The 26,983-nt window shown below is 55.6% G+C and overlaps 1 protein-coding gene across 1 annotated transcript; it reads left to right on the top strand.

Annotated features, from left to right (window-relative positions):
• Positions 1-1,577: 1,577 nt before the first annotated feature.
• On the top strand, positions 1,578-25,654 carry PRKD2 (protein kinase D2). Its single transcript, XM_049787328.1, has 18 exons — positions 1,578-1,826; positions 4,682-4,820; positions 9,217-9,348; positions 13,170-13,324; positions 13,407-13,629; positions 15,075-15,152; positions 15,241-15,394; positions 15,959-16,076; positions 16,998-17,075; positions 17,265-17,502; positions 18,315-18,367; positions 18,468-18,540; positions 18,930-19,036; positions 19,834-19,995; positions 23,109-23,207; positions 23,386-23,653; positions 25,109-25,194; positions 25,440-25,654. The coding sequence occupies exons 1-18, from the start codon at positions 1,578-1,580 to the stop codon at positions 25,650-25,652; spliced, it is 2,625 nt and encodes an 874-aa protein (XP_049643285.1). The 3' UTR covers positions 25,653-25,654.
• Positions 25,655-26,983: the final 1,329 nt, after the last annotated feature.

The following is a 26,983-nucleotide window of genomic DNA, read 5'->3' as shown; positions in this document are numbered from 1 at the left end:
CACTACAGCAAGCCCGTAGGGGATTCTTGCTGGGGTGCCGTCTGCCCTTGTCTGCCTGTCAGCCGCAGCCACTGAACCTTTCCAGCGTGGGGGGGCCCCATCTCACGTGGAGAAACCGCTGGAGAGCACCTGAGACCCACCTCACCAGAGAGACGCTCGCCTGCACCCCAGGATAATCCGCCAGTCCCCGACGACGTGGGCATGCTGTCTCCCCAACAGCCTTGGCAGGGGGAGTGGGGAGCAGCTGGAAGGGAGACACCCCTCCCCGGGGACCCCAACGCCTTCGAGATCGGAGGACCCCCCCCAGTCCCCGCCAGGCCAGCTCTGCCAGCACAGGCACCCCACTCGGGGGGCTCCCCTCGGCTTGCCCCATTCCGTGCACCTCGCCCGAGGTCCGCACACCTGAGCCCCGCTGTCCCACGCGCTCCCCGCAGTGGGCGCCGGATGCGGCCTTGCAGCGCCTCCGAGGGCCAGGCGCCTCCTGAGCCCGGGGTGGGGCGCGAGGGGGACCCGCCCCGCGGACCCCGCGAGTCCGGGAGAAGTAAGCCAAACTCCCCAAGGCCCGGGCGCTCGCCGGGGAACCGAGGGCCGCGCGGGCCCCCTCCGCCGCGCCTCCCGCGCCCCGGGCCCGCCCTCCCCGGCCCCCTTCCGTCCCGGGGCCCCCGGGGCCCGCCCCGTGACGTCACCGAGCCCCGCGCCCATTGGCCCGCCGCGCCGTCGCTCCCGACACTTCCTCCCGGGCCGCCGCCGAGTCCGAGTTCAACTTTCTGGGGAAGGAGAGCAGCGCCCGCCCGGCCGGCCCCGCCGCCGACAACGCCCCCTCGCCGCCCTTCCCGGGCCCGCCGCCCGCCCGGAGCCTCGGCACGCACCTCCCGACCCGGCCCGGCCCCGCCGGGGAGCCTCCAGCCGTCCGCGGGGTCGCCCGCCGGGCCCGCGATCCACCGCGTCCTCGGGATCCCCGACTCGAGGCTGCTCTGCGGCGAGGTCTGGTGAACGCTTCGGGGCCCCTCCGCGCCCCGGCCCGGGCTTCTCGCCCTCCGGGGGCCTTGGGCCTCTCGGTCCCCGGGGACCCCGAAGGAGGCGCCTCGCCCGTCTGTCCCGATTCCTCGCGATCGCTTCCTCGCCGGCCGCCGATGCCCTCGCGTGTCTCCACCGATCTGGAGCGACCGCTCGATCCCCGGCCCTCCGGGTCCCCCGATCTGGAGTGATCGCTCGGTCCCGGGCCCTCCGGGTCCCCCGATCTGGAGCGATCGCTCGGCCCCCGGCCTTCTGGATCCCCCGATCTGGAGCGATCGTTCGGTTCCCGGCCCGCTTGACCCGCGACCCCCCGATCTAGAGTGATCGCTCGAGCCCTCAACCCACTGGGTTCCCCCGATCTGGGGGTGATCCCTCGATTCCCGGCCCCCCCACTAGATCCGCGGCCTTTCCGTCCCCAGGCCCTCGCTCAAACTCTCCTCCGATCCCCGCGCTCCGCTGCGCCTCCCCGTCGGGGCCCCCGACCGAACGCGCGCGCGCGCGGGGTCCTGCCGCCCGGTCCCCGGTGGGCGCCGCGGGGCGGCCGGGCCGGGCCTCCCCGCATGGCCGCCGCCCCCTCCCACCCCGCCGCGCTGCCCGGCTCCCCGGGGCCCGGGGCCCCGCCGCCGCCGCCGGGCGCCTTCGAGCTGCACCCGCCGCCGCCGCCGCTGCAGCCCCATGGCCCCCCGCCGCCCGGCCCCGGGGTCTCCTTCCACATCCAGATCGGCTTGACGCGCGAGTTCGTGCTGCTGCCCGCCGCCTCCGAGCTGGCCCACGTGAAGCAGCTGGCTTGCTCCATCGTGGACCAGAAGGTGAGCGCGCCGGGCGCCCCTTGCTCGGCCGGGGTGGCCAGGGTCTGGGAGGGAGGAAGGGGCCCGCAGGCTGGGGGGCCGTGGAGGTGGGCGGCGGTGGGGGCGCGGGTCTCTGCCAGCTGTCTCGCCTCCTCGCGCGCTCCCTGGAGGCCTGGGCCAGGGTGCGGTGCCCCAGAGCCACCCCAACTGCCAGTCCCGGCTTGTTGCGCGCAGCCCGAGCCGGCAGAGAGGAAGGGAGGGGCCCGCAGGTGTCGAAGCCAGAAAGCGGGCAGGTGGGAGCCGCAGATGCGGAGTCCCCTCTCCCTCCGCCCAGGCGACCTTCATTTGCTGAAACAGTAGTCAGGGAAGCTCAGCCCGCCAGATCGGGTGACCGAGCAACTGAGGTCTCGGTGCCCAATCTCGGTCCTCCCCCACTCCCCGCCACTGCGTGCGTGCGGGGGTGCAGCCGCCGAACCCCCAGGCTCTGCGACCTGCCGAGCTCCATCCTCACCATCACCATGAGTTACTCTCCAGGCTTGCAGCTGTTTTGCTAGAGGGGCCTTCCTTCTCCCCACTTTCTCCCTCAGCCTCCTTAGTTTAGGACACCCCCAGTCCTCAGGCTGGAAGGAGGGGAGCGTCGTGGCCAGAGGGAACCAGGCGAAACCCAGTCCCCAAATCTTAGAATGCTTCTAGGTTCCAATAGAGGAAAACATTAGAAATGTTGAGTGGTTGACATCTGGGGAAGCTGGTGATTAACCCCTGGGGTTCAAGTGCTTAGAACCCCAACCTGTTGCAATACAAAAACATCAGAGGTTGGAATATTCAATGCCAGGATTGCTGGAACCCTAAGAGTAGTTAAACATTAGCATTAGGGGGTGGGGTCGCAAACGGGGTGGCTGTTCTCTGGATCACTCTGGGCGGCGCTAGGGGATGCATTTGGCTAGCGCCTTACCCCCTCCCCAATACTGTCTCTCGACTCCAACATTAGCGTTTGGGAACACAGTGTGGTGGAAATACTCCCACCTCATCAGTTAAGATATTTATCCAGGGCCCGGAGAGATAGCACAGCGGTGTTTGCCTTGCAAGCAGCCGATCCAGGACCAAAGGTGGTTGGTTCGAATCCCGGTGTCCCATATGGTCCCCCGTGCCTGCCAGGAGCTACTTCTGAGCAGACAGCCAAGAGTAACCCCTGAGCACTGTCGGGTGTGGCCCAAAAAAACCAACCAAACAAACAAACAAAGATATTTATCCTGTTCATGCTTTGCACGCAACCAATCCGGATTTGATTCTCCAGCACCCTTCATGATTCTCTATGGTCATCCGCCCCCCCCCCCCCCCAGCCTGCCAGGAATGATTCCTGAGCACAGAGCCAGGAGTTGCCCCAGATGTGGCCACAAAAAGGTTTAGAATAAGGGAACCCCAATATTATAATAATTATTGTACTATGTTAATAATCAGACAGTTTCAAAGGGAAAACTATTCAAGTACTGGATTCCTCGTATTTGAGCTGATTCCTAGCAGTTTGCTGGAGTCCCTGGACACTGGTGTAATTAAGCTTCCTGCTAATTTGAATTTGAATTTGAAGTTCTTAAATGCATCACCATAATATGGTAGTTAAGAGTTTAGAACCGGGGGTGGGGGTGGGGGGGAGGCTGGAGAGATAGCACAGCCTTGCACGCAGCCAATCCAGGGCGGGCGGTGGTTTGATTCCCTGCATCCCATATGGTCCCTGAGCCTGCCAGGAGTGATTTCTGAGCAAAGAGTCAGGGGTAACTCCTGAGCGCCACCAGGTGTGACCTTCCCCCCCAAAAAGAATCTAGAACAAGATCATTATTAGCATTTAGATTCCCAAGCCAGCCACCATGCTGAATCTTAGCAGACTCTTGCAGATGAGAGTCCTGTGGGCTTCAGGGAGATAAGGGGGGGGGCACTGGGTCCACTCCCCCATTTTCTAGTTAACTGCTTAAATAAAAGACCCTGCAGGGGAACAGGATGAAGGTGGCCCTTGGAGGCACCTTGGAGCCTCTCCTAGCCTCTCCCCATCCCACCGCAGAAGGGGGTCTAGGGGTGAAATTGTGAAATTCTTCATCGGCACCTAAGCCCTTCCTTCAGCCTCTGCTACCATCGTTTATGCTTTGTGCCTTGGGGGGGTTGGTAAAGTGGGGTAGTTAGTGGCTGTCCAGGTGCGGCCCTTGGGGGGCCCAGGCACCCCTTCTTGGTCTCCCCACCTGGGAAGTTTCACTTTCTGTTTTGATGGTTTCATTTCCTGCCCCGCCCCTTCATCCCAACTTGGGGATCCGGATATTGGGGTGGGGAGGGGCCCCCAGTTTGCCTCCTCTTGCATGGAAATCCTTGCCTTCCTCTTCTTACATATCCGTCCCCTGTCTTCCCCCCCCCCCCCCAAACACCCCATTACTGGGCTTCAAGCCAGGTAACTCGGACAACAGATCCAGGAAGGAAACTAGCTGGGAGGGGGTGGTGGTGGCTGGGGTGAGAGGAAAGGGGGGAGTTATGAGGATATTCACAGCCCCTCTGCACCCCCTTTTCCCTCCATTTCTAGAAAATTCGAGGAGCCCAAGCTAGTCCTCCCCGCACTCTGTTTCCCCAATCCCTATTGGGATTGGGTTTCCCCAATCCCAAGCTAGTGGCCGGGGCTTGCACTGTCCTCACCCCACTGCACACCTGCCTGGCACCCTGGCACCCTGCTACCCTGCCCTGCCTTGGGAGGGGGCTGGCAGGAAGCGAGGGGCTGTGAGATCTGAGTTTCCGGGGGAAGCAGCCGGCCCCTGCCCCCCCCCCCCCCCCAGGGTTCCAGCCAGCAGTTCTGAGCTGTTCCGTCCCCGCCTAACCTCCCTCTCTCCCCGCCCGCCCTGCAGTTCCCCGAGTGCGGCTTCTATGGCCTTTACGACAAGATTCTGCTCTTCAAACATGATCCCACCTCGGCCAACCTCCTTCAGCTGGTGCACTCGGCTGCAGACATCCAGGAGGGCGACCTGGTGGAGGTGGTGCTGTCGGGTGAGCGGCTGGGGGTGGGGGGAGCAGAGCTTCGAGCGAAGTTGGGGTGGTGGATGGACCCAGGGTTTGGTTTCTTTCAAGTTGGGGGCCAGTGGTTCTTTTCTGTGGCTGCAGATTAGCATCGCAGCAGGAACTTTTGTAGAGTTTAGCAGCTCTGAAGTGGGCCAGAACTGCTCCGTTCCAGTGCTCTTGGTGGGGGGGGGGGCGGAGGAATCGCAGATATTAAAGCTGGTGGAGTCATAGCACAGCGGGTAGGCCTGTGGCTATGCATGCAGTTTGCCTGAGTTCCATCCATCCTCAGCATCCCTATGATCCCCCCCCACCCCCCAGAACCACCAGGAGTGATTCCTGAGTGTAGAGCCTGGAGTAAAGCAATCCCAGAGAATCCCCAGGTGTGGCCCAAAACCCAACAAAATAGTCATATATATAAAGCTAATGTAGAGGCTCTATTATCTGTTATTTATCTTTATCGACATAGAGGCTGCATCAGACCCCACTGTGGTTGCATTTGTGAAGCACAGACAGGCTAAAGTGACTTTTTGGGGTTTGAATTCAGAGCCTTTGCTCAAGATATGGGATGCTTGAGAAGAGGGTGTCGGGGAGCTTTCCTGGTTAAAACTTCTCTTTCTGCATTTGGATTCAGATGGTTGTGTGAATATGCCCTCATATCTGGTGCCTGTTTTTCTTTTTATTTTATTTATCTATTTACTTTTGGTTTCTGGGTCACACCCGGCAGTGCTCAGGGGTTACTCCTGGCTCTTTGCTCAGAAATCGCTCCTGGCAGGCTCGGGAAACCATATGGGATGCCGGGACTCGAACCACCGTTCTTCTGCATGAAAGGCCAACGCCCTACCTCCATGCTATCTCTCTGGTCCCTGGTGCCTGTTTTTCTAAAGTTAGCCTTTTTTGTTTGTTTTTGTTTTGGGGTCACACCTGGCGGCGCTCAAGTATTACTCTTGGCTCTGGGCTCAGAAATCACTCCTGGTCAGCTTGGGGGACCATATAATATGCCAGGGATTGAACCTGGGTTGACCGTTTAGACCCCTCATGTCAAGTTTTCGACTAGCATTGCTGCAGACAAGAATTGGTAGTACAGCAGGGAGGGCGCTTGCCTCGTATGCTGCCAACCTGGGTTCAGTCCCCAGCACACTCTCCATTCCCCTCAGACCTGCCAGAAGCTTTCCCTGAGTGCAGAGCCCGGAGTAAGCCATAAACACTGAGGGGTGTGGTCCCAAAGCAAATAAACAAAAACCAGCCTTACCTCCCTCGTCCCTGTGACAGGCTAGGCTGTCAGGGTTGAGTCTCTACTCTGTCAGACAGCTCTTTTTTGGCAAACAGCCCCGGTGCTTCAGAGGTGCAGCTGAAATCCGGTTTCCCCCACTAGTCACACCCATCTTCTGAAAGGGCAGAGAGTTCAGTGGTTAAGGCTCTTGTCTTATAAGCCAACCCAGGCGTGGTCCCCTGAGTTCCAGCAGGAGGGATCCCAGAGCACTAGAGAGTGCTCCTCCTGCCCCCCAAAATAAACTTTCTACACCCTGGAAGTATCTAGAACTATGAGGTAGAGGGATGTGCCACACACACAGACATGCAAACACCCAAAGTGCTGAACAGAATAGATGAGTTAACAGAAATTCAGCTGTATGGCCCATGGGACCTGCATAAGTACTTTATTTTAATTTAATTAATTAATCTAGTTAGGGTTTATTTTGTCTCTCTTTTTTTTTTTTTGGCCATACTCTGCAGTACTCAGGGCTAACTCCCCCTGGCTCTGTGCTCAGAGATCACTCCTGGTGGTGTTCAAGGGACCCCCTGGGATGCCAGGCATTGAATTCGGGTTGGCCATGTGTAAGGCAAACAGCCTCCCTGCTGTCGTATTGCTCCTTCACCTAGTTAGATTTTTGTTGTTTTTGCCACATCTGGTGATGTTGAGGGATGATCATTCCTGGGAGGGCTTGAAAGACCATTTCGGTACTGGGGATCAAACCCAGGTTAGCTGTGTGCTATAGCTACTACTTTATTTTAAGAACTTAATTTTTTTTTGTTTGTTTGGGTTTTTCTTTTTTGGTCACACCTGAGAGTACTCAGGGGTTACTCCTGGCTCTATGCTTAGAAATCACCCCTGGGGGCCGGGAAGGTGGCGCTAGAGATAAGGTGTCTGCCTTGCTAGCGCTAGCGTAGGACAGACCAGGTTCGATCCCCCCCCCCTCCCCCCCCCCCCCCCCCCCGCGTCCCATATGGCCCCCAAGCCAGGGGCAATTTCTGAGCGCTTAGCCAGGAGTAACCCCTGAGCATCAAACGGGTGTGGCCCAAAACCAAAACAAAACAAAACAAAAAAATAAATCACCCCTGGCAGGCACAGGGGACCATATGGGATGCCGGGATTCGAACCACCATCCTGCATGAAAGGCAAACGCCTTACCTCCATGCTATCTCTCCGGCCCCCCCCCCCTTAATTTTTTTTTAAAGCTTGTTTGTTTGTTTTGGGCTACATCCAGCACTGCACCAGGGTTTACTCCTGGCTCTGCATTCAGGGAAAAAACTCTTTGTGGTTCTTGGGGGACCATATAGGATGCTGGGATCAAGCCCAAGTTAGCCACATCCTTATCCCCTGCCTCTAGCAGGCCAGGCCTTGGCCTTGACGTCACGTTTATTTGAAGGGGATCTTTAGGACCCCTCCTGGTAGTGCTCAGGCGTGGCGGCTGCATCCTGCAGTGAATCAGTCCTGGCCCCTGGCACAAAAGTACACACTGGCTCTTTGAACTATCTCCCTCGTGTTTGTCCTTTTACCCAATGTGGGAAAACAAACATGACATAAAATGACCACTGAATGATATATTTTCTGTGGTCACGTATTGCTGCTTAGGGGAGGGACTTTTTCTGGCTTTTGGCCCAGCACTGACCCTGGCAGAATGCAGGGCACCCTAAGCAGCACAGGGGCTCTAACCAAGGTTGGCTGCATATAAGACAAGCTGTTATCCCATCTATTATGACTCTGGCCTCTGTTTGTGTGTGTGAGTGAGATGGGATGTCGGGACCCAGAGATTCATTCATGTAAGACTAGTGTTTTGTCATTGAGCTACCCCCCCCCTTTTTTTTTTTTTACTTTTTGGTTTTTTGGGCCACACATGGTGGTGTGTTGTGTATGTAAATATTTTGGGGGATTACTATGTTGCTCACCCTAATCTGATTAGGTGATTGTGCCCTACCCTAGGGTGTGACCTGGCATTCTGCCCCCACCCTAGGGTAGGACCTGATTCTGCTTCCACCATTGGTTGGTATCTGATCCCACCATTGGGTGGGACCTGACTCTGGACTATAAGAGCAAGGGTCTGTGGAAGGCGAGAGGCTTTTGCTGGCTGGAACTGAATCGGAGTCTTTGGACTTCAGTTTTGTCCATCCGAATAAAGCAAATATTTCCACGAGCCTGATTGTCTGCGAGCTGTTTACCCGCCGTTTCACCTCAGAACCGTGGGCTAGACAGGGTGGCTTCACCTCAGAACCGTGGGCTAGACAGGGTGGCAGACACGTGCTCCGAGCTGGAAGAAAAGGGCCTCATTCTCCATCCCTCCATCAGTCAACCTCTTCAGGGGCTGTACTGCTACAGTGGTGCTCAACTTACTCCTGGTTCTGCACTCAGGGGTCACTCCTGGCAGATTCAGGAGACCATATGGGATGCTGGGATTTGACCCACCGTCCTTCTGCATGCAAGGCAAATGCCTTACCTCCATGCTATCTCTCCGGCCCTGTGTGTGTGTGTGTGTGTGTGTGTCTGTTTCGGGCCATACTCATTATTGATGCTCAGGGGTTACTCCTGGCTAAGCGCTCAGAAATTGCCCCTGGCTTCGGGGGACCATATGGGACGGCCGGGGATCGAACCGTGGTCCTTCCTTGGCTAGCACTTGCAAGGCAGACACCTTACCTCTAATGCCACCGGCCTCTATATTTTTAAGTTACTTTGGTCCTGTTGGGTATATTCATGCTGTTGTACAGCTAATCTCCAAAACTGTTTGCATCTTGCTAAACTGAAGCGTTTTGTTTTTGGTGGTGGTTTGGGGTCACATCCAGTGATGCTCAGGTCTGATCTGTATTCAGGGATCTCTCCTGGTGGGCTCCAGGACCATATGTGATGCTGGGGATCGAACCTGGGTCATCCATTTCAAGGCAAATGCGCTCCCCACTCCGGTCCCCAAGCTGAAATGTTTGCACCCCTTCAGCCACATGTCCTATGCCCCCTTCCCTCCTATGTTGGTGTTTGGCCCAGGGAGAATGTCAGGTAGGAGGGAAGGAAGGACCCTGGTGGCCAGGAGCCTCCGGGGAGGGTGAGGAACCCTGGAATATGAGGGCTGGAGCTGTCGCTGCTCCCACCACTCATGTGTCCCCCACTCTGCTCCCACAGCTTCCGCCACCTTCGAGGACTTCCAGATCCGCCCGCACGCGCTCACCGTGCACTCCTACCGGGCACCGGCCTTCTGCGACCACTGTGGGGAGATGCTCTTCGGCCTGGTGCGCCAGGGCCTCAAGTGCGATGGTGAGAAGGGGGCTAGAAGGGTTCGAGGATGGGAAAGGTTGGGGTGGCCCAGCTGGGAACCTGATCTAGTGGGTGGGGCTTGGGAGGAGCCAGTGTGTCCAAGAGGCGGAGATTGGTTTGGTGGGTGGAGCCTGACTGAGGCGGGGCTTTGGCTTCAAGGGTAGTGCCTGATAGGCTCAGCTCCAGGGGGTGGAGCCTGATCTGGGGGTGGGCTCAGTTTCAAGGGGCGGAGCTTGACTGGAGGGGTCCTCATCTTCAGTGGCAGGGTCTGATGGGCTCAGTTTCAAGGGATGGGGTCTGACTGTGGGGTGATGCTCAAGCCCTGGGTGGAGCCTTCTAGACTGGTCTAGCTGGGCCCAGGGCCAGGGCTTGGAGCACAGCTGGAATTCGGGCTAGGGGGCAAAGCGGGTGAAGCCTGGGAGGTGGAGCTCTAAGGAAGAGGTTTGGGTCTTTGCCAGTGAGCAGAGCCTCTCATCAGTCTGGAATCCACCAGAGACCAGTCTAGGAAGGGAGCTATAATGTGCAGGTAGAATTTCCTCATCTGGGAAGTCCCCTTTCTGCTCCTTAAAATCTTTCTGCTGGGGCTGAGCCATAGTACAGCGGTAGGGAGTGTGTTTTGCACGCGACCAACCCAGGTGCAATCCTCGGCAACCCAGATGGCCCCCCGAGTCCCGCTAGGAGTGACCCCTGAGGGCAGAGCCATGAGTAAGCCCTGAGCACACCAGGTGTGGCCATAAACAAAACCAAAAAAGCCTTTCAGAGGGTTGAAACCTCAGTTGCCCCATCACGACTTCCCTCACCCCAGAAAGACTCCCCGGGCTTCGAGAAAACAGGCTCTGGGTTTGGGTCACATTTATAAAACAACCTTCTGAACAGATCTGGGTTTGAATATCTGGGGATGTCGACCTGGCCACTGAGACATACACATGACCATCAGAGCCTATTTCCTATCCGCTGGGCACCAGGGATCGAACCTGGGTCGGCCCTATGCAAGGCAAACACCTTACCCACTCTCCTATCTCTCCAGCCCCTCACATGCACACTGTTAGCAGACTCCGTTGGTTGGTTCAGAATGACAGGTGATGGTCCAAGTTCAAATGGCTCTTAAAGAGGCCCGGTAATTGCCACTCTCTGGGGAGCTGAACTCTCCACCAAAAGGTGAAAGATGAAACCCTGCCATCTGAGAGGCCTTTGAGGAATATGAGAAATGAAAGAGCAAATGAGAAATGAAAGAGCAAGGGGGTGGGGGGGAGAGATGATTCATGGGTGCAAAGGGTACTTGTTTGTTTGAAGCTCAGGTAAGTCTACACACACACACACACACACACACACACACACACACACACACACACACAAAAGGACAGGAACCACAGTGATAACATGGAGGGGAGGGCACTTGCCTTGCATGCAGCTGACCTTCATTCTGTCCCTGGCATCCCATATAGTCCCCCAAACCAGGAGTAAGCCCTGGGCACTAGAAATTGTGGACCAAAAACCACACATGTAATAAGGACAAAAAGAGAACTGAAGGGGCCGGAGCGATAGTACAGTTGTAGGCCATTTGCTTTGCATGCTGCTGACCCAGGTTCAATCCTCGGCATCCCATATGGTCCCCTGAGCCTGCCAGGAGCAATTTCTTACTGCAGAGCCATGAATAACCCTTAAGTGCCTTTAGTGTGGCCTAAAAAACAAAACAACAAAACAAAAGAGGACTGGAGAGATAATGCAGGGATTAAGGCACGAGGTTTGCATGTAGCTAACCCAGTGCAAATCTCTAGTATCACATACAGTTCCCTCAGCAATGCCCGAAGTGACCCCTGAGCACAGAGCCTGGAGTAAGTCCTGAGCACTGCCTGGTGTGGCTCAAAACCAAAATCCATTTGGTGAGGAGATGCACATGGTCAACACAGTCATGCTCTATAAGGAAGAAACCCTTGTCACCCCGTCACCCCGTCCTGCTGGGTGTGGCTTCTTCCTTTCAGTGCCCAAGCCAGGCACCAGGGTCCCCTGGCCAGCTGCCTGCAGTAGGTTTCATCACTTTATACTGATTGGGTAGGTTGCAGTGGTGGGGATCAAACCCAGCCTGTCCCACAGGCCACTCAAATTGGTCTCTTCCCTCCACTGAAGTTTTTTTTTTTTGTTTGTTTGTTTTTTTGCCACACCTGGCGATACTCAAGGGTTACTCCTGGTTCTGTGCTCAGAAGTCACTCCTGGCAGGCTTAGGATGCCAGGACCATATGGGATGCCAGAATTGAGCCCTAGTCCTTCCTGAGCTGGCTGCGTGCAAGGCAAACGCATTACCACTGTGCTCTCTCTCTGGCCCCTCTCCACTGAATTTTTTTTTTTGGGCCACACCCGGTGACGCTCAGGGGTTACTCCTGGCTATGCGCTCAGAAGTTGTTCCTGGCTTGGGGGACCATATGGGACGCCGGGGGATCGAACCGCGGTCCATCCAAGGCTAGCGCAGGCAAGGCAGGCACCTTACCTCTAGCGCCACCGCCCGGCCCCTCCACTGAATTTTTAAGGACACAAATCCAGGCGTCCTAAAAAGCTCCTAATGAGAAGCTGGAGCTATAGTTCAGCAGTAGGGTGTTTGCCTTGCATGTGGCTGACCTGAGTTTATTTACTTATTGGGGGGGCACACCCAATGGCGCTCAGGGTTTTGCGCTTAGAAATCCCTCCTGGCAGGTTCGAGGGACCATCCAAGGATGCCGGGGATCGGACCTAGGTCTGCCCCAGATCCTCTGCGTGCGATGATCTACCCAAACGCCCTACCGCTGTGCTATCTTTCCAGCCCCTGACCCGAGTTTAATCGGCATCCTGTATGGTTCTCTAATGTTCTGCTCCAAGTGACCTCTGAGTGCAGAATCAGGAGTGAGCCTTGAGCACTGCTGGCCCAAACCCAAAACTAAACAAACAAATAAAAGAGCTGCCCATGTAGAGGGGCAGTTTGCAATTTGCAACTGTCTTGCAAGACAGTCTGCAGTCTTGCAGCCAGTACCAAAGCAGTGTTCAACTTTTTTTTTTTTTTTTGGCCACATCTGGCGGTGCTCAGAGGTTACTCCTGGCTCTGCATTCAGAAATCACTCCTGGCAGGCTTGTGGGACCATATGGGATGCCGGGAATTGAACCTGGGTCTGTCCCGGCTTGGCAGTGTGCAATGCAAATGCCTTGCCGCTGTGCTATGGCTCCAGTCCAACTTTTTTTACACCTGGGGACTGGCAAGTGGTTGAAAACCACAGATCTCTAGAAGTGGGAAGGGGGCCGGAGCAATAGTGCAGCGATTGGGCATTTGCCTTGCACACCGTTGACCCAGGACAAACCTGGGTTCGATTCCCAGCATCTCATATGGTCCCCCAAGACAGGAGCACAGAGCCAGGAATAATCCCTAAGTGTCAACCAGGTGTGGCCCAAAAACAAAACAAGTGGGAAGGGGGAGGCAATAATAATAATAATAATAGGTGCCGGGCGGTGGCGCTAAAGGTAAGGTGCCTGCCTTGCCTGCGCTAGCCTTGGACGGACCGCGGTTCGATCCCCCGGTGTCCCATATGGTCCCCCAAGCCAGGAGCAACTTCTGAGCACATAGCCAGGAGTAACCCCTGAGCGTTACCGGGTGTGGCCCAAAAACCCAAAAAACAAACAAACAAATAATAATAATAATAATAATAATAATAATAATAATAATAATAATAATAATAATAATAATAATAGAGGGGGCTGTGGAGCTTTAGGCCTGGAAAGCTGTCCCTGACCCTATAGCGCCCCCTGCAGGAGCTCTAGGGCATGGACGGTGGTCCTTGACCATCTGGCGCCTCCTACAGGCTGCGGGCTGAACTACCACAAGCGCTGCGCCTTCAGCATCCCCAACAACTGCAGTGGGGCCCGCAAGAGGCGCCTGTCGTCCACCTCGCTGGCCAGTGGCCACTCGGTGCGCCTGGGCACTTCGGAGTCCCTGCCCTACACCATGGAGGAGCTGGTGAGGGACTGGAGCGTGGGGGGCTGCGGGATGGGCCACACAGGGGTCCCCGGCCTGATGCAACCACTCCTGCCTTCGCTAGAGCCGCAGCACCACGGAGCTCCTGCCTCGCCGCCCGCCTTCCTCCTCTTCCTCCTCCTCCGCCTCGTCCTACACCGGCCGCCCCATCGAGCTGGACAAGCTGCTGATGTCCAAGGTCAAGGTGCCTCACACCTTCCTCATCCACAGCTACACGCGGCCCACCGTCTGCCAGGCCTGCAAGAAGCTTCTCAAAGGCCTTTTCCGCCAGGGCCTGCAGTGCAAAGGTCAGCAGACCCACCCCGTCCTGTCCCCGACGTATGTCGTCCCCTTCTATGTCCCCCTTCCATCCAGGGTCAGGAAAGGCACCCCTCCATGCATTTCAGATTTAGGACCTCTTTGCTTTTTGGGTCACCCCTGGTGAATCTCAGGGGTTATTCCTGGCTTAGGGGTCATTCCTGGTGATTTTCATGGGACCATATGGGATGCCGGAGATGGAACCTTGGTTGGCCACGTGCAAGGCAAATGTCCTTCCTGCTGCTATCACTCTACCTAAGAATTAGGACCTTTTATGGGACACACAGCCTAAGAAGGTGGTACTCCTTGGATTCTGGAATTCTAGAACCATCTTCGTAGGACCTTGGAGTTCTAGAATGTCAAGTCATCTAGATTTCTAAATTCCTTAGAACAGAATTCTGACCTTAGAACAAGAGAAATCCCCCTCCCATGAATACTTTTACTGGGGATATGGGGTTGGGAGGAGCCTCTGGTTGAGAGAACCTCAAAAGCACAGGGTTCAGGGCTGGCAGGGAGGGGTGCTAGCCTTGCATGTGGTGAAACCAGGCATCCATATAGTTCCTGAGCTCACTAGGAGTGAACCCTGAATGCAGAGCCAGGAGTATATGCCTTAAGCACTGCTGGGTATGGCCCAAACCCTTGTGCCACCCCCTAAAAGCTCCAAATACAAAGGGTTCAAGAATTCTAGATAAGGGCTAGAGTGATATTACAGCAGGAATGATCATCGCCTTGCATGTGGCCAACCTGGGTTCGATCCCCAACATCCCATCTGTTCCTTGAGCCCACCAGGAGTGATCTCTGAGTGTAGATCCAGGACTAAGCCCTGAGCACTGTGGCCCAAGGAATGAAAAACAAAACTGTAGAATCCTAAGAGCTGAGAGCTGGCTCAGCGGGCTGAGGTGCTGGCTTTACATGTGGAACCCTTGAGTTCCTTCTTCTTGAGGACCAGACTAGAAGTATCTCTGAACCCCACTAGGTGTGACACTAAAACCACATTATCCCCTTCCTGCACCCCCGTCCCACTAATTTAGAAGTCTATTTAATGAACATTTACACTGTTAGGACTTTACAACTTTGGAGTCACAGGGGGTTTGGGCCCCAGGTACTACTCCAGGAGGGAGCAGCCGTATTTCCTGCCTAAAATAGCAAAAGTAAGGGACTGGAATGATAGCACAGAAGGAAGGGCATTTGCCTCACACGTGGCAGACTCAGGACGAATCCGGGTTTGATCCCCATCATCGCATATAGTCTCCTGAGCCTTCCAGGAGTGATTTCTGAGTGTAGAGCCAGGAGTAACCCTGGAGCACCACCAGGTGTGACCCAAAAGAAACCTGCAAAAGGAGACTCGGAGTGGGAAGAGAGCTGGGAACTTGGGGTCCGTATGAAACTCACACTGTCTCTGCACTGACCCCCCATTTCCGGATCCCCTTACCAGACTGCAAGTTTAACTGCCACAAGCGCTGTGCCACCCGAGTCCCTAATGACTGTCTGGGGGAGGCGCTTCTCAATGGAGGTAAGAGAGAGACTGGGGGCTGAGTCGGAAATGGGGCCATGACATGGGGGGGTGCCTTCTGATGTCACTTATTTGTCCTCCCCGCCAGATGTGCCGATGGAGGAGGCCACAGATTTCGCAGAGACGGACAAGAGCGCCCTCCTGGATGAGTCTGATGACTCTGGCATCATCCCTGGCTCCCACGCTGAGAACGCCCTCCGTGCCAGTGAGGAAGAGGAAGGCGAGGGCAGCAAGGCCCAGAGGTACCCGGGGCACCTAGGAAGTAGGCCCAGAGTCCTTGCAAGGGCCTCCATCCTCCAACATGGGGTGCTTTCCCAGGTTCCCAAGATGAATCTTCCTAAGCACCCAATAAGCTTTGCTTTTGAGCTTAGTTCTTCAAGTGAAGTTTTCGAAAGTTGGCAGAAGAGGGGCCAGAGTGGGAACGATAAGGCAGTGGGGAAAGCGTTTGCTAACCTGGGTTCGATCCTCAGCATCTTATATGCTCCCTTAAGCCTGCCAGGAGTAATTTCTGAGCTCAGAGCCAAGAGTAAGTAGCTCCTGAGCACTGTTGGGTGTGGTCCAGAAACCAAAAAAGAAAAAAAAAAGAAAAGAGAAACGCTCAGGAAGGCAAAAGTCTTCCTCTCCCTGACCCCTAAGTGCCCTTTTCCCCAATGGAAAATCTGAAAACCAGTAGGGAAGAGGTACCCCAAATCCCCCAACGCCCACCTAGATGTCCACAGGTCCCCAGCATCTCCATTTCCCACAGTCCCAGTCCCGAGGGCTATTTCCTGCTTGTAACCTCGCCCCCGTCTCCCCTCCACCCTCAGCTCCTTGGGGTACATCCCCCTGATGAGGGTGGTTCAGTCTGTGCGACACACGACACGGAAATCCAGCACCACGTTGCGAGAGGGCTGGGTGGTGCATTACAGCAGCAAGGACACGCTGGTGAGTGGCCAGGCCAGGGTGGGCCTTGGGGGTGGAGCTGGACATGGAGGAGGAGCTTAAGTTGTGTGGGCGTGTTGTGTTTATTTGGGGGCGTGGCTTCATCTAAGTAGCAGTGGTTAAGGGGCGGGGCCCGGATAGCTGCGGGAATTTGGAATTGAGGCATATAATTCATGACAACTTCTATAAAGGGCTGGAGGGATAATCCAGTGGGTGAGGCCTTTGCCTAGTACACACCCCACCTCCGTTCAGTCAAAGGCATCTCATAGGGTCCCCTGTCCCAGCATTTCAGGAGGGATTCCTGAGTGCAGAGCCAGGAGTAAACCCCTGAGCATTATTCAAAAAATAAAAATAAAGTCAATGGAGGTGTGGGTGTGTATTGGGGATAAGGCATGGCCAGATGCCTGGAATTCGGAATTCAAGGGAGGGGAGGCCGGGCCTTTGCCTTGCATGCAGAAGGATGGTGGTTTGAATCCCGGTATCCCATATGGTCCCGAGCCTGCCAGGAGCGGTTTCTGAGTGTAGAACCAGAAGTAACCCCTGAGCGCTGTCGGGTGTGACCCAAAAACCTAAATAAATAAATAAATAAAAGGGAGGGAAGGGAAAGGCTGGTTGTAATAGGGCCAGGTCAAGAGAAAAGGAATATGTGACAATGTGACAGACAAGGGAACAGGATGGACGTGGACGTAGGCCTGGAGCTGAGGCCACTTGGAGGATGAGCTGTAATTAGATGGGTGGGTTAGAGGGCCAGGAGAGGTGGTGCAGGGCCAAATGGAGGCGTGGTTATAATATATGGGTGGGGCTAAACTGGGGGCATGGCTATAAGATGGGTGGGCTGGTTGGGTGTGGTTATAAGAGGTGGGTGGGGGGGTGGGCGGTGCTGGGAAGAGCTATTGCCTCATGAGCCCTCCCATGTCTCTGCAGAGGAAGCGACTGTACTGGCGTATGGACTGCAAGTGCATCACCCTCTTCCAGAACAACACGACCAACAGATACTATAAGGTGCCTCTCCTCTGCCAGCTGGCCACTTCTTCCTTCTCTGATCTCTGCTTTCATGTCACTGTCACCAGGAGGCCTCTCCTACCAACCTCCTGCCAGCCCCACTGCCCGTGTATTCCTGGTGTTCTGCATCAGGAAGGTGCCCCAGGCCCCCCGGCCTGTGTTCTGATGTCCCCCGGCCCCGTCCTGCAGGAAATCCCACTCTCCGAGATCCTCGCGGTGGAACCTGCCCAGAACTTCAGCCTCGTGCCGCAGGGCACCAACCCTCACTGCTTCGAGATCATCACGGCCAATGTCACCTACTTCGTGGGCGAGACGGCCGGCGGTGCCCCTGGAGGACCAGGCGGCCAGGGGGCGGAGGCTGCCCGGGGCTGGGAGACGGCCATCCGCCAGGCTCTCATGCCTGTCATCCTGCAGGACACACCCCACCGTGAGTCCCCTTTGGGGCAGAGCACAGGACTGGGAAGGGCCCTGGGGCACCCAGGGGTGACACCAGGAGAATGCGGCTCCCAGGATCAACAGGCATGTGGCCCGCATTCTGCCCAGTTCTTGGACAGGTCGAATCCCCTTTTCTGGCCATGTCCCAGTGGGGCCTGTGCCTCCAGACTGCATCCGGACTGTCACTCTCCTGCCTCCACTGAGTCATTCAGTGCCCTACAGAGCTGGGTCCACACTTTGACCAACACAGGCCAGGATCTGCCCTCACGGGACTCCCAGTCTAGCAAAGGTTACAGACGTGTCCCCAGCTGGTGATGGCCCAGTGGGCTATGTGAGATCAGAGCAGTAGCTAAGTCAGTCTGGCCATTCAGGAGGGCTTCCTGGAGGAGATGGCACTCAGGAGACCCTGAGGACTAGTAAGAAGAGGGAAAAAAACATGGAAAGTCACTTCAGACAGAGGCCAAGGGAAGCCATTCCAGGGTCTGCTTTTATATTTCAGTGTCACTATTGGGCTTTCTTTAATCCTGGATGAGTGACAAATGTGACTTGTCACCAGGAGTTAAGGTTGAAGAATGGGATGACTTTTTGTTTGGACTGAGAGGAGGGTGACAGGACAGAGATCTAGAAACATTTGGGGGAAGAGAGAGCAAGGAGAGAAGTTCAGATGGCCGAGAGATCAGCATCTGTGGGGAGTCTGGGGTGCCGGGATATTCATCCGGGTGCTCTGGCTCCCAAAAACTGCCTGTGGGGTACAGAGTAGAGAGAACTTGGGTCCCTCATCTCCGCTTTTTTTTCTCTCCCCAGGACAAGCCTCTTTGAGCATCTCTGTGTCCAACAGCCAGATCCAAGAGAACGTGGTGAGGCCCCCAGAACTGCCCCCTCCTCCTGCACAGCCCCTTGGTTCTTGGCTCCCCCTGCACCTCCTAATTTGGCTCCCCTGGTCCCCCCCCACCCCAGGATATTGCCACCGTCTACCAAATCTTCCCTGATGAGGTGCTGGGCTCCGGGCAGTTTGGAGTGGTCTATGGAGGTAAGGGTGCTTGGGAACCAAGTGGGGTGCTGGGGGACGTTGGGGCTCACAGCTTCTCTTTGGGTTGACTTGGAACCATCACATTGCCTGTTTCTCTCCCTTTTTTTGGGTTCTTGTTTATGTCTGCCAGGAATCACTCCTGACAGTGCTCAGGAGACCATATGGGATGCCGGGGATCGAACCCAGTTTACCAAGTGCAAAGCTAACACCTCCCCGCCATGCTATGGTTCTGGCCTAATCCATTTCTCTCCTGAGGGCTCCTGAGCCCCCTATAGCCTTCTGTCCACCGTGACCTGGCTCTGGCCATGCCTCTGTACCAGGGGCTCCCCCTCCCAGGACTGGGTGGATCTTACTCCCTGCATCTCTTCTGACCCCCTGATCCCCCCCAGGCAAGCACCGGAAGACTGGCCGGGATGTGGCGGTAAAGGTCATTGATAAGTTGCGCTTCCCCACCAAGCAGGAGAGCCAGCTCCGGAACGAAGTGGCCATCTTGCAGGTGAGCTCTGCACCCTACCCCCTCAGTGCCTCTGGCCCAGGGGACCCATAGTCAGGGAGGACTTCCTGGAGAAGGGAACCTGCTAGTGCTGGCTGGAGAGGTGGAGGGCTCTGTCCTGCCGGAGTCAGCTTGAAGAGGTTCCTGGATCCGAGATGGTTTCCCCTTGAAGGGACAGTCTGGGGCGTACTTTAGAAAAGTCTCTCTGGCTGTCATTAGAGGGTATGTACAAAGGGGGAGGGATTAAAGAGGAGGCTGAGGGCAAAGCCTGAGCAGGAGAAAAGGGATCATGGAGGACTGGGGAGGAGGGAAAGGAGAGCCGATCCTCAAAGATACAAACCTTGGGATGCAGGGGGAAATGGAGAGGACATTTGCCTTGTACACAGCTGACCCGGGTTTGATCTCTGTCTGGCATTCCATAGGATCCTCTGAGCACCATCAGGAGTGATCTCTGAGTGCAGAGCCAGGAGTAACCCCTGAGCACTGCTGGGTGTGGCCCAAAAACAAAACAGGAAAAGATAGAAACCTGGGTCCAGGAGAGTGTTTGAAGGGCTAGAGCACAGGCTTTGACGTGGGAGCCTGGGAGCCTTGAGTCACACCTACCTACACCAAAAGATACAAACTCCTCCCACCATCCTCATGCCAGACCTCTCCAGCAAAGGCTCTACCTTCACCCCAGTTTCATGCTTGAGCAGGAAGGCCACCTCCACACTCCCCCAGAAAGGGAATTCCTCCCATCTTCTCTGTCCCCACCTTTCCTGTCCCTCTGGGGTTTCTAACCCACTGTCCCCCCACCGCAGAGCCTGCGGCATCCGGGCATCGTGAACCTGGATTGCATGTTCGAGACGCCCGAGAAGGTCTTCGTGGTGATGGAGAAGTTGCATGGGGACATGCTGGAGATGATCCTGTCCAGCGAGAAGGGGCGACTGCCTGAGCGCCTCACCAAGTTCCTCATCACCCAGGTGTGCCCCGCTGCCACCCCCTAGCACCTTGGAAGGGCCCTGCACACTCCCCAAGGGCAAGTGCCCAAGTGGGGAGGAGTCCTGCATGGACCGGGACCTAACACAGACTGCATGTGAGAGGCCCCGGGTTCGATCCCCAGTGCATGCATGGTTCCCTAGCATTGCATTTAGTGACCCTAAAATTTCTCCCCACCAAATAAATTAAAAAAAAAAAAAAAAAAAAAAGGCCTAGGGGTCCAGAGAGATAGCACTGCAGTAAGGAGGTTGGTTACCTTACACAGTCAATCCAGGACGGATGGTGGTTTGAATCCCAGCATCCTATATGGTCCCCAGAGCCTGCCAGGGGCGATTTCTGAGCGCAGAGCCAGGAGGAACCCCCAAGTGCCACCCAAAAAACAAAACAACAACAAAAAAGGCCTAAGTTATAAGCTCACCAGCTGGGATCAGAGTGATAACACAGTTTGCCTTATATAAGGTTCGATCCCAGGCATCCCATATGGTCCTATGATCCAGCCTGGAGTAAATTTTGAGTGCAGAGCCAAGAATAATCCCTGAGAATTGTTGAGTGTGAACCCAAAACAAAAAACAAAGCGGGGGGGGGGGGGGACGGACGGGATGAGGTGGCGCTAGAGGTAAGGTGTCTGCCTTGCAAGCACTAGCCAAGGAAGGACCTCGGTTCGATCCCCGACGTCCCATATGGTCCCCCCAAGCCAGGGGCAATTTCTGAGCGCTTAGCCAGGAGTAACCCCTGAGCATCAAACAGGTGTGGCCCGAAAAACCAAAACAAACAAACAAACAAAAAACCCCAACAAAGCTCAATAGCTGTGTGAAGGCCTTCTGAGACAAAAACCAACCAAACAAAAACAATTAAGACATTAGCCTTAATTTCTGGTGGAAAGTCAGGGCCCAGGGTTGAGTCATCATAAGAAACAATAAAACAGAGAAAATAATAGTTCCTTATTCTTTGAGAGTATTAATGACTGTTATTATATTACCAGTCTATCTCATTAAATACTTAATGTTCTGGTATTTCTCCATATTGCACTATTGTTGGAGGGAATTGGGCCACATTCTGTTGTGCTCGGGGGTTAATTCTGTCTCTATACTTAGGGATCACTCCTGACAGTGCCCAAGGGATCATATGGGATTCTGGGAATCGACTTGGATCGGTTGCATGCTAGACAAGCACCCTATCCATTGTACTATTGCTCTCCACTAAAAAAAAAAAATATATATATATATATATATATTGTTTTTGTTTTTGTTTTGGGGCCACACCCGGCGGTGCTCAGGGGTTACTCCTGGCTGTCTGCTCAGAAATAGCTCCTGGCAGGCATGGGGGACCATATGGGACACTGGGATTTGAACCAACCACCTTTGGCAAACGCCGCTGTGCTATCTCTCCGGGCCTCACTAAAAATATTTTTATTTTTATTTTTATTTATTTATTTATTTATTTATTTTGGTTTTTGGGCCACACCCTGTGACGCTCAGGGGTTACTCCTGGCTATGCGCTCAGAAGTTGCTCCTGGCTTCTTGGGGGACCATATGGGACGCCGGGGGATCGAACCGCGGTCCGTCCTAGGCTAGCGCAGGCAAGGCAGGCACCTTACCTCCAGCGCCACCACCCGGCCCCTAAAAATATTTTTAAAAGCTTGAATCTCCAAAGGATTAGGGATGGGGTAGCCAGAATAATAGCACAGTGGGTAGGGCACTTGCTTTACATGCAGCCGATCCAAGTTAAATCTCCAGCATCCCAAATGGTCCTTGAAGCACTACCAGGTTTACCCTCCTCAAAAAATTTTAAAAATAACTGGGGTTGGGCCAGAGAGATAGCATGGAGGTAGGGCATTTGCATTGCATGCAGAAGGATAGTGGTTCGAATCCCAGCATACCATATGGTCCTCCGAGCCTGCCAGGAGCGATTTCTGAGAGTAGAGCCAGGGGGAACCCCTAAGCGCTGCCGGATGTGACCCGAAAACAAAACAAAAAAGACAACCAAAAAAAACAACTGGGGTTGTGGCTCGGGGATAGAAACAGGTAATATCTGTCTCTCTTTTCTCCTGTATGATGTCCTAAAAATACAAAGAAATCAAACAACATGGGGCCCGAGTGATAACGCAGCAGTAGGGCGTTTGCCTTGCATGTGGCTGAACCAGGAAAGACCTCAATTTGATCCCCAGTATCCCATATGGTCCCCCACGTCAGGAGCGATTTCATTTGGGGGCCACACCTGCTGGTGCTCGGGCTGTTTCTGGCTCTGCACTCAGGAAACACAGAGCAGACTTGGGGCACCGGATGTGGTACAGGGGATTGAACCAGGGTCGGCTACACATACGGCAAGAGCAGCCTCCAGGACTCACTCTCCTCTCTCCTCTTAGTTCTTTCTTTGGTTTTGGGCTCACATCCGGTGGTGCTCAGGCTTTATTCCTGGCTCTGTGCTCAAGTATTAGTGCTCCAGTATGGATGGCACAGAGACTCACTGGAGCTTCCCACTCATCTTTCCAGCTCAGCCATTCTGGCCTGCTGTGTCCAACCATCTCAGGCATAAATGATCGTAAATGGGCCTTCCATGTACCCAGGCTCTGGCTCACGGGGATGATCTTTAGGGAATGCTGAGAGGGGCATGGACTGGGTTTGGATGCTGCAGATAGAGTCTGAGGCAGCAGGGTTAGGGCTGGAATCAGTAGTATAGTAGATAGCAGTGCTTGCTCTGCACGCAGCTAACCTGGGTTCCATCTTCGGCATTCCATATGGTCCTCGGGAGCCTGCCAAGAATAATGCCTGGGGCCCGGAGAGATAGCACAGCAGCGTTTGCCTTGCAAGCAGCCGATCCAGGCCCAAAGGTGGTTGGTTCGAATCCCGGCGTCCCATAGGGTCCCCCGTGCCTGCCAGGAGCTATTTCTGAGCAGACAGCCAGGAGGAACCCCTGAGCACCGCCGGGTGTGGCCCAAAAACAAAAAAAGAAAATAATAATAATAATAATGCCTGAGTGCAGAGCCAGGAGTAACTCCTGAGCACCACCACGTGTGGCCCCAATGCTCTATTCCCCAAGTAACCAAGAACCTGGGGCGGGTGCTTTCTCTCTGACCAGCCTCCTCTCGCCCATGCAGATCCTGGTGGCTTTGAGACATCTCCACTTTAAGAACATCGTCCACTGCGACCTGAAGCCCGAAAACGTGTTGCTGGCATCAGCGGATCCATTTCCCCAGGTCAGTCGTGCACCCCACAGGTTTGGGGAGCCCAGCCCACATGGGAGGGCCTGGGACAAGCAGGGCCGTTCTTCGGGGGCTGGATCTGTAGCAAGACACGGCATGGCCTGAGCGGCCTGCATGCCAGCCCACGTCCCCTCTCTGGAGCCCCAGAAGCCCTGACGCCCACGCCCCGCAGGTGAAGCTGTGCGACTTCGGCTTCGCGCGCATCATCGGGGAGAAGTCGTTCCGCCGCTCGGTGGTGGGCACGCCGGCCTACCTGGCGCCCGAGGTGCTGCTCAACCAGGGCTACAACCGCTCCCTGGACATGTGGTCGGTGGGCGTGATCATGTACGTCAGCCTCAGCGGCACGTTCCCCTTCAACGAGGACGAAGACATCAATGACCAGATCCAGAACGCTGCCTTCATGTACCCAGCCTGTCCCTGGAGCCGCATCTCCGCTGGAGGTGGGCGGGGCCGGGAGGGGCGGGGCCTGGGGGACAACAGGGACCTATAGGTAGCCTCTTCGGGGGCGTGGCCAATGCATGAGGGGCGTGCCAGAAGCAACATCTGCAGGGGCATGGGCGGGGCTTGTCTAAACCAGCAGGGACCTTATAGGTAGCATTACAGGGGGCGTGGCCAATGCGTGAGGGGGCGTGCCGGAAGTAGCAGGGGCATTAGGCGGGGCCTGGGAACAACAGGGACCGGAAGGCAATGTCTGCAGGGGGCGGGGGCCGGAGTGTGGGCGGGACTTGTCTAAACCAGCAGGGACCTATAGGTAGCATCACAGGGGGCGTGGCCAGTGCCTAAGGGGGCGTGTCAGGAAGCAGCAAGGGCCTGGGTGGAGCCTGCAGAGGGGCGTGGCCAGTGCTTGGGGGCGTGCCCAGAAGCAGCATGGGCATAGAGCGGGCTTGAGGCAGCATCTACAGAGGGGCGTGGCCAGATTGTGGGGCGTGGCTTGCCTAGATAAAGCAGGAACTTGCAAGGCTGCATCTACAGGGGGCGTGGCCGGAAGCAGCAGGACCCTGGGGTGGAGCCTGCGGAGGGGCGTGGCTAGAGTATTGGGAGTGGCATGTTCAGACACATCAGGGACGGGTGGAGCCCTCCGAGGGCTGTGGCCAGGGCATGGGGAGGGACAGGTCCTGAAATGGGGGCCTGGAGAGGGGGCATGGTCAGAAGCCGCAGGAACCTGGGAGTGGAGGGGCAGGACCCGGGCTTGTGGAGGGGCTTGTCTGGAAACAGCGGGTGGTGGGGTAGGGACCCCTGGGGCCAGGCCACAGGGGCACCCTGGACTTGTTAGATCCCTTGCCAGACATAGCTCATGTCTAGACCCAGTGAACTTTGTGGCTTCCAAAGGATGTGCCCCCCAAATCGTTACGCCACACGCTTGGTTGACACCCTGGGAACTGAGTGAGACTTGGGCAGTCCAGATGAGAATGTTCTGCACCTGAGGAAGCCAAAGATTTGGGGTCAAGGGCTGATCCTTCAAGACAAGACCTGGGATCTTCGGAACTAAGGACCCAAAAGGGTTTACCTAGAGCCAGAGTAGGTAGGGCGTTTGTTTCGCACTTGGCTGACCGGGGTTCAATCCCCAACATCCCATCTGATCAAGCACTGTCAGGAAAGATCCCTGATGCTCCCCTTCCTTCCCGCATAATCTCGAGTGAAACGTGCACGCCAGATTTTATGAAGGTGAAAAAGCAGAACTTGCTGAAGGAGACGTAGAAGTTATGGTGTGTGCCAGTTTGTGTGGTTGGATGGGGGGAAACAAATTCGTAACCGAGGGAGGAAATGAGTAGGCGAGTGTCTGGTGTAGTGAGGCTTGAGCAGAAGGAAGGTAGGTGGCGCCGGCAGGTAGGCTGGGGCGGCCTGGTAGGAGGAGGGCTGGCCCCTCACACTGCAGAACTCGGACTCCTTTGCAGCCATCGACCTCATCAACAACCTGCTGCAGGTGAAGATGCGCAAGCGCTACAGCGTGGACAAGTCGCTCAGCCACCCCTGGCTACAGGTGAGACGGGGTGGGTGGGCGTGGCCTGGCGGCTGGGGTTGGAGGCGCGGATGTCTCCAGCTTTGCTATTGGTCGGCCAGGAGGCAAGGCCATGTGTTGGTTTGTCACCGGGCCTCTCATTGGCTGGGCGGGAGCCTGCCTCTGATTGGCCAGGCCGAGACCCTGGCAGCTCAGCTCCAGACGCTATTGGCCGTCTGCGGCTCAGGCCCCGCCCACAAGTAAACCTCTCATTGACTGGCACCCAGGAGTACCAGACGTGGCTGGACCTCCGGGAACTGGAGCAGAAGATGGGCGAGAGGTACATCACGCACGAGAGCGACGACGCCCGCTGGGAGCAGTTCGTAGCGGAGCATCCTCTGCCCGGGCCCGCGCTGCTCTCTGACGGGGACTTCGGTGGGGTCCTCCAGCCGCAGGACCATGAGATGCAGGGCCTGGCTGAGCGCATCAGCGTCCTCTGAGGCCCGACAGGATGCAGAACTGTTCTGGGGGCGGGGACAACCCGGGACACACCCACATGGGTGGGACCATCCTGGGCCACGCCCCACGGGAGGTTTTAAATGGGGCGTGGTCATCCCTGGGATACGCCCCCTATGGGGCCAACCAGGGGCCTTGTACAAAATCAATTCCCTCCCCCAACCATTAAAACAGACTGTCTTCTGCTAAGCTACTATATGGTGGGGAACCTTCCTTGTTTTCCCAGATGGCATGCACCTGGATGGGTGTCTCTCTAAAAGGGAGGTGGTATGGAGGGGGACTGGAAGGGGCAGGGAAGAGGGTACTGAAGGGAAAGGGATTCTGGAAGGAGAATTAGTGAAGGAAAACAGGGACCAGAAAGGGAAGGTTAGCAAGGTGGGAAGGTATGGGGTCAAACCACCTGGAGAGGAAACTCAAAAGACCAAGAATTGGGAATGGGAGGGAAAGAGTAGAGGGTCCATAGAGTCATAGAAGGTTTAGGGAAGATGATGGTTTGATTTTTTTTTTTTTTTTTTTTTTGGTTTTTGGGTCACACCCAGCGGTGCTCAGGGATTACTCCTGGCTGTCTGCTCAGAAATAGCTCCTGGCAGGCACGGGGGACCATATGGGACACCCGGATTCGAACCAACCACCTTTGGTCCTGGATCGGCTGCTTGCAAGGCAAACGCCGCTGTGCTTCCTCTCCGGGCCCGATGGTTTGATTTTTGTTTGTTTTATTTGGGCACCACACTGCCTATGTTCAGGGTTACTCCTGACTATACTCAGAAGTTACTCTAGGGGCTTGGGTACCCTGCGGGATGCCGAGAATCGAACCTGGGTCAGCCACAGGCAAGACAAGCACCATACCACTGTACTATCACTCTGGCCTCAATGGTTTGATTTTCAAATATTTCTTTCTTTCTTTATTTTTATTTTTTGGTCACACCCTGCACTCAGGGGTTACTCTTGGCTCTGCGCTCAGAAAGGCTCAGGGGACCATATGGGATACCAAGAATCGAACTGCCCTGCTACTCCTCTGGCCCCTCCACCAGTGTTTTCCTTGAAAAATCATGTAATGTTGAATGTGCTTTCGTTCACTGTCCTATACAATCACACCTCTTGGGGTGCCAGAAACACAGTTGGGGACACTTGATTCTCTCTCTCTCTCTCTTTTTTTTTTTTGTTGTTGTTTTTTAGTTTTTGGGCCACACCCAGCGGTGCTCAGGGGTTACTCCTGGCTGTCTGCTCAGAAATAGCTCCTGGCAGGCACGGGGGACCCTATGGGACACCGGGATTCGAACCAACCACCTTTGGTGCTGGATCGGCTGCTTGCAAG

The sequence above is a fragment of the Suncus etruscus genome, chromosome 14 (genome assembly GCF_024139225.1).
Source record: "Suncus etruscus isolate mSunEtr1 chromosome 14, mSunEtr1.pri.cur, whole genome shotgun sequence".
NCBI classification, from domain to species: domain Eukaryota; kingdom Metazoa; phylum Chordata; class Mammalia; order Eulipotyphla; family Soricidae; genus Suncus; species Suncus etruscus.
Note: the sequence above shows the minus strand (reverse complement) of the source record. Positions and strands in the feature narration are given on the sequence as shown.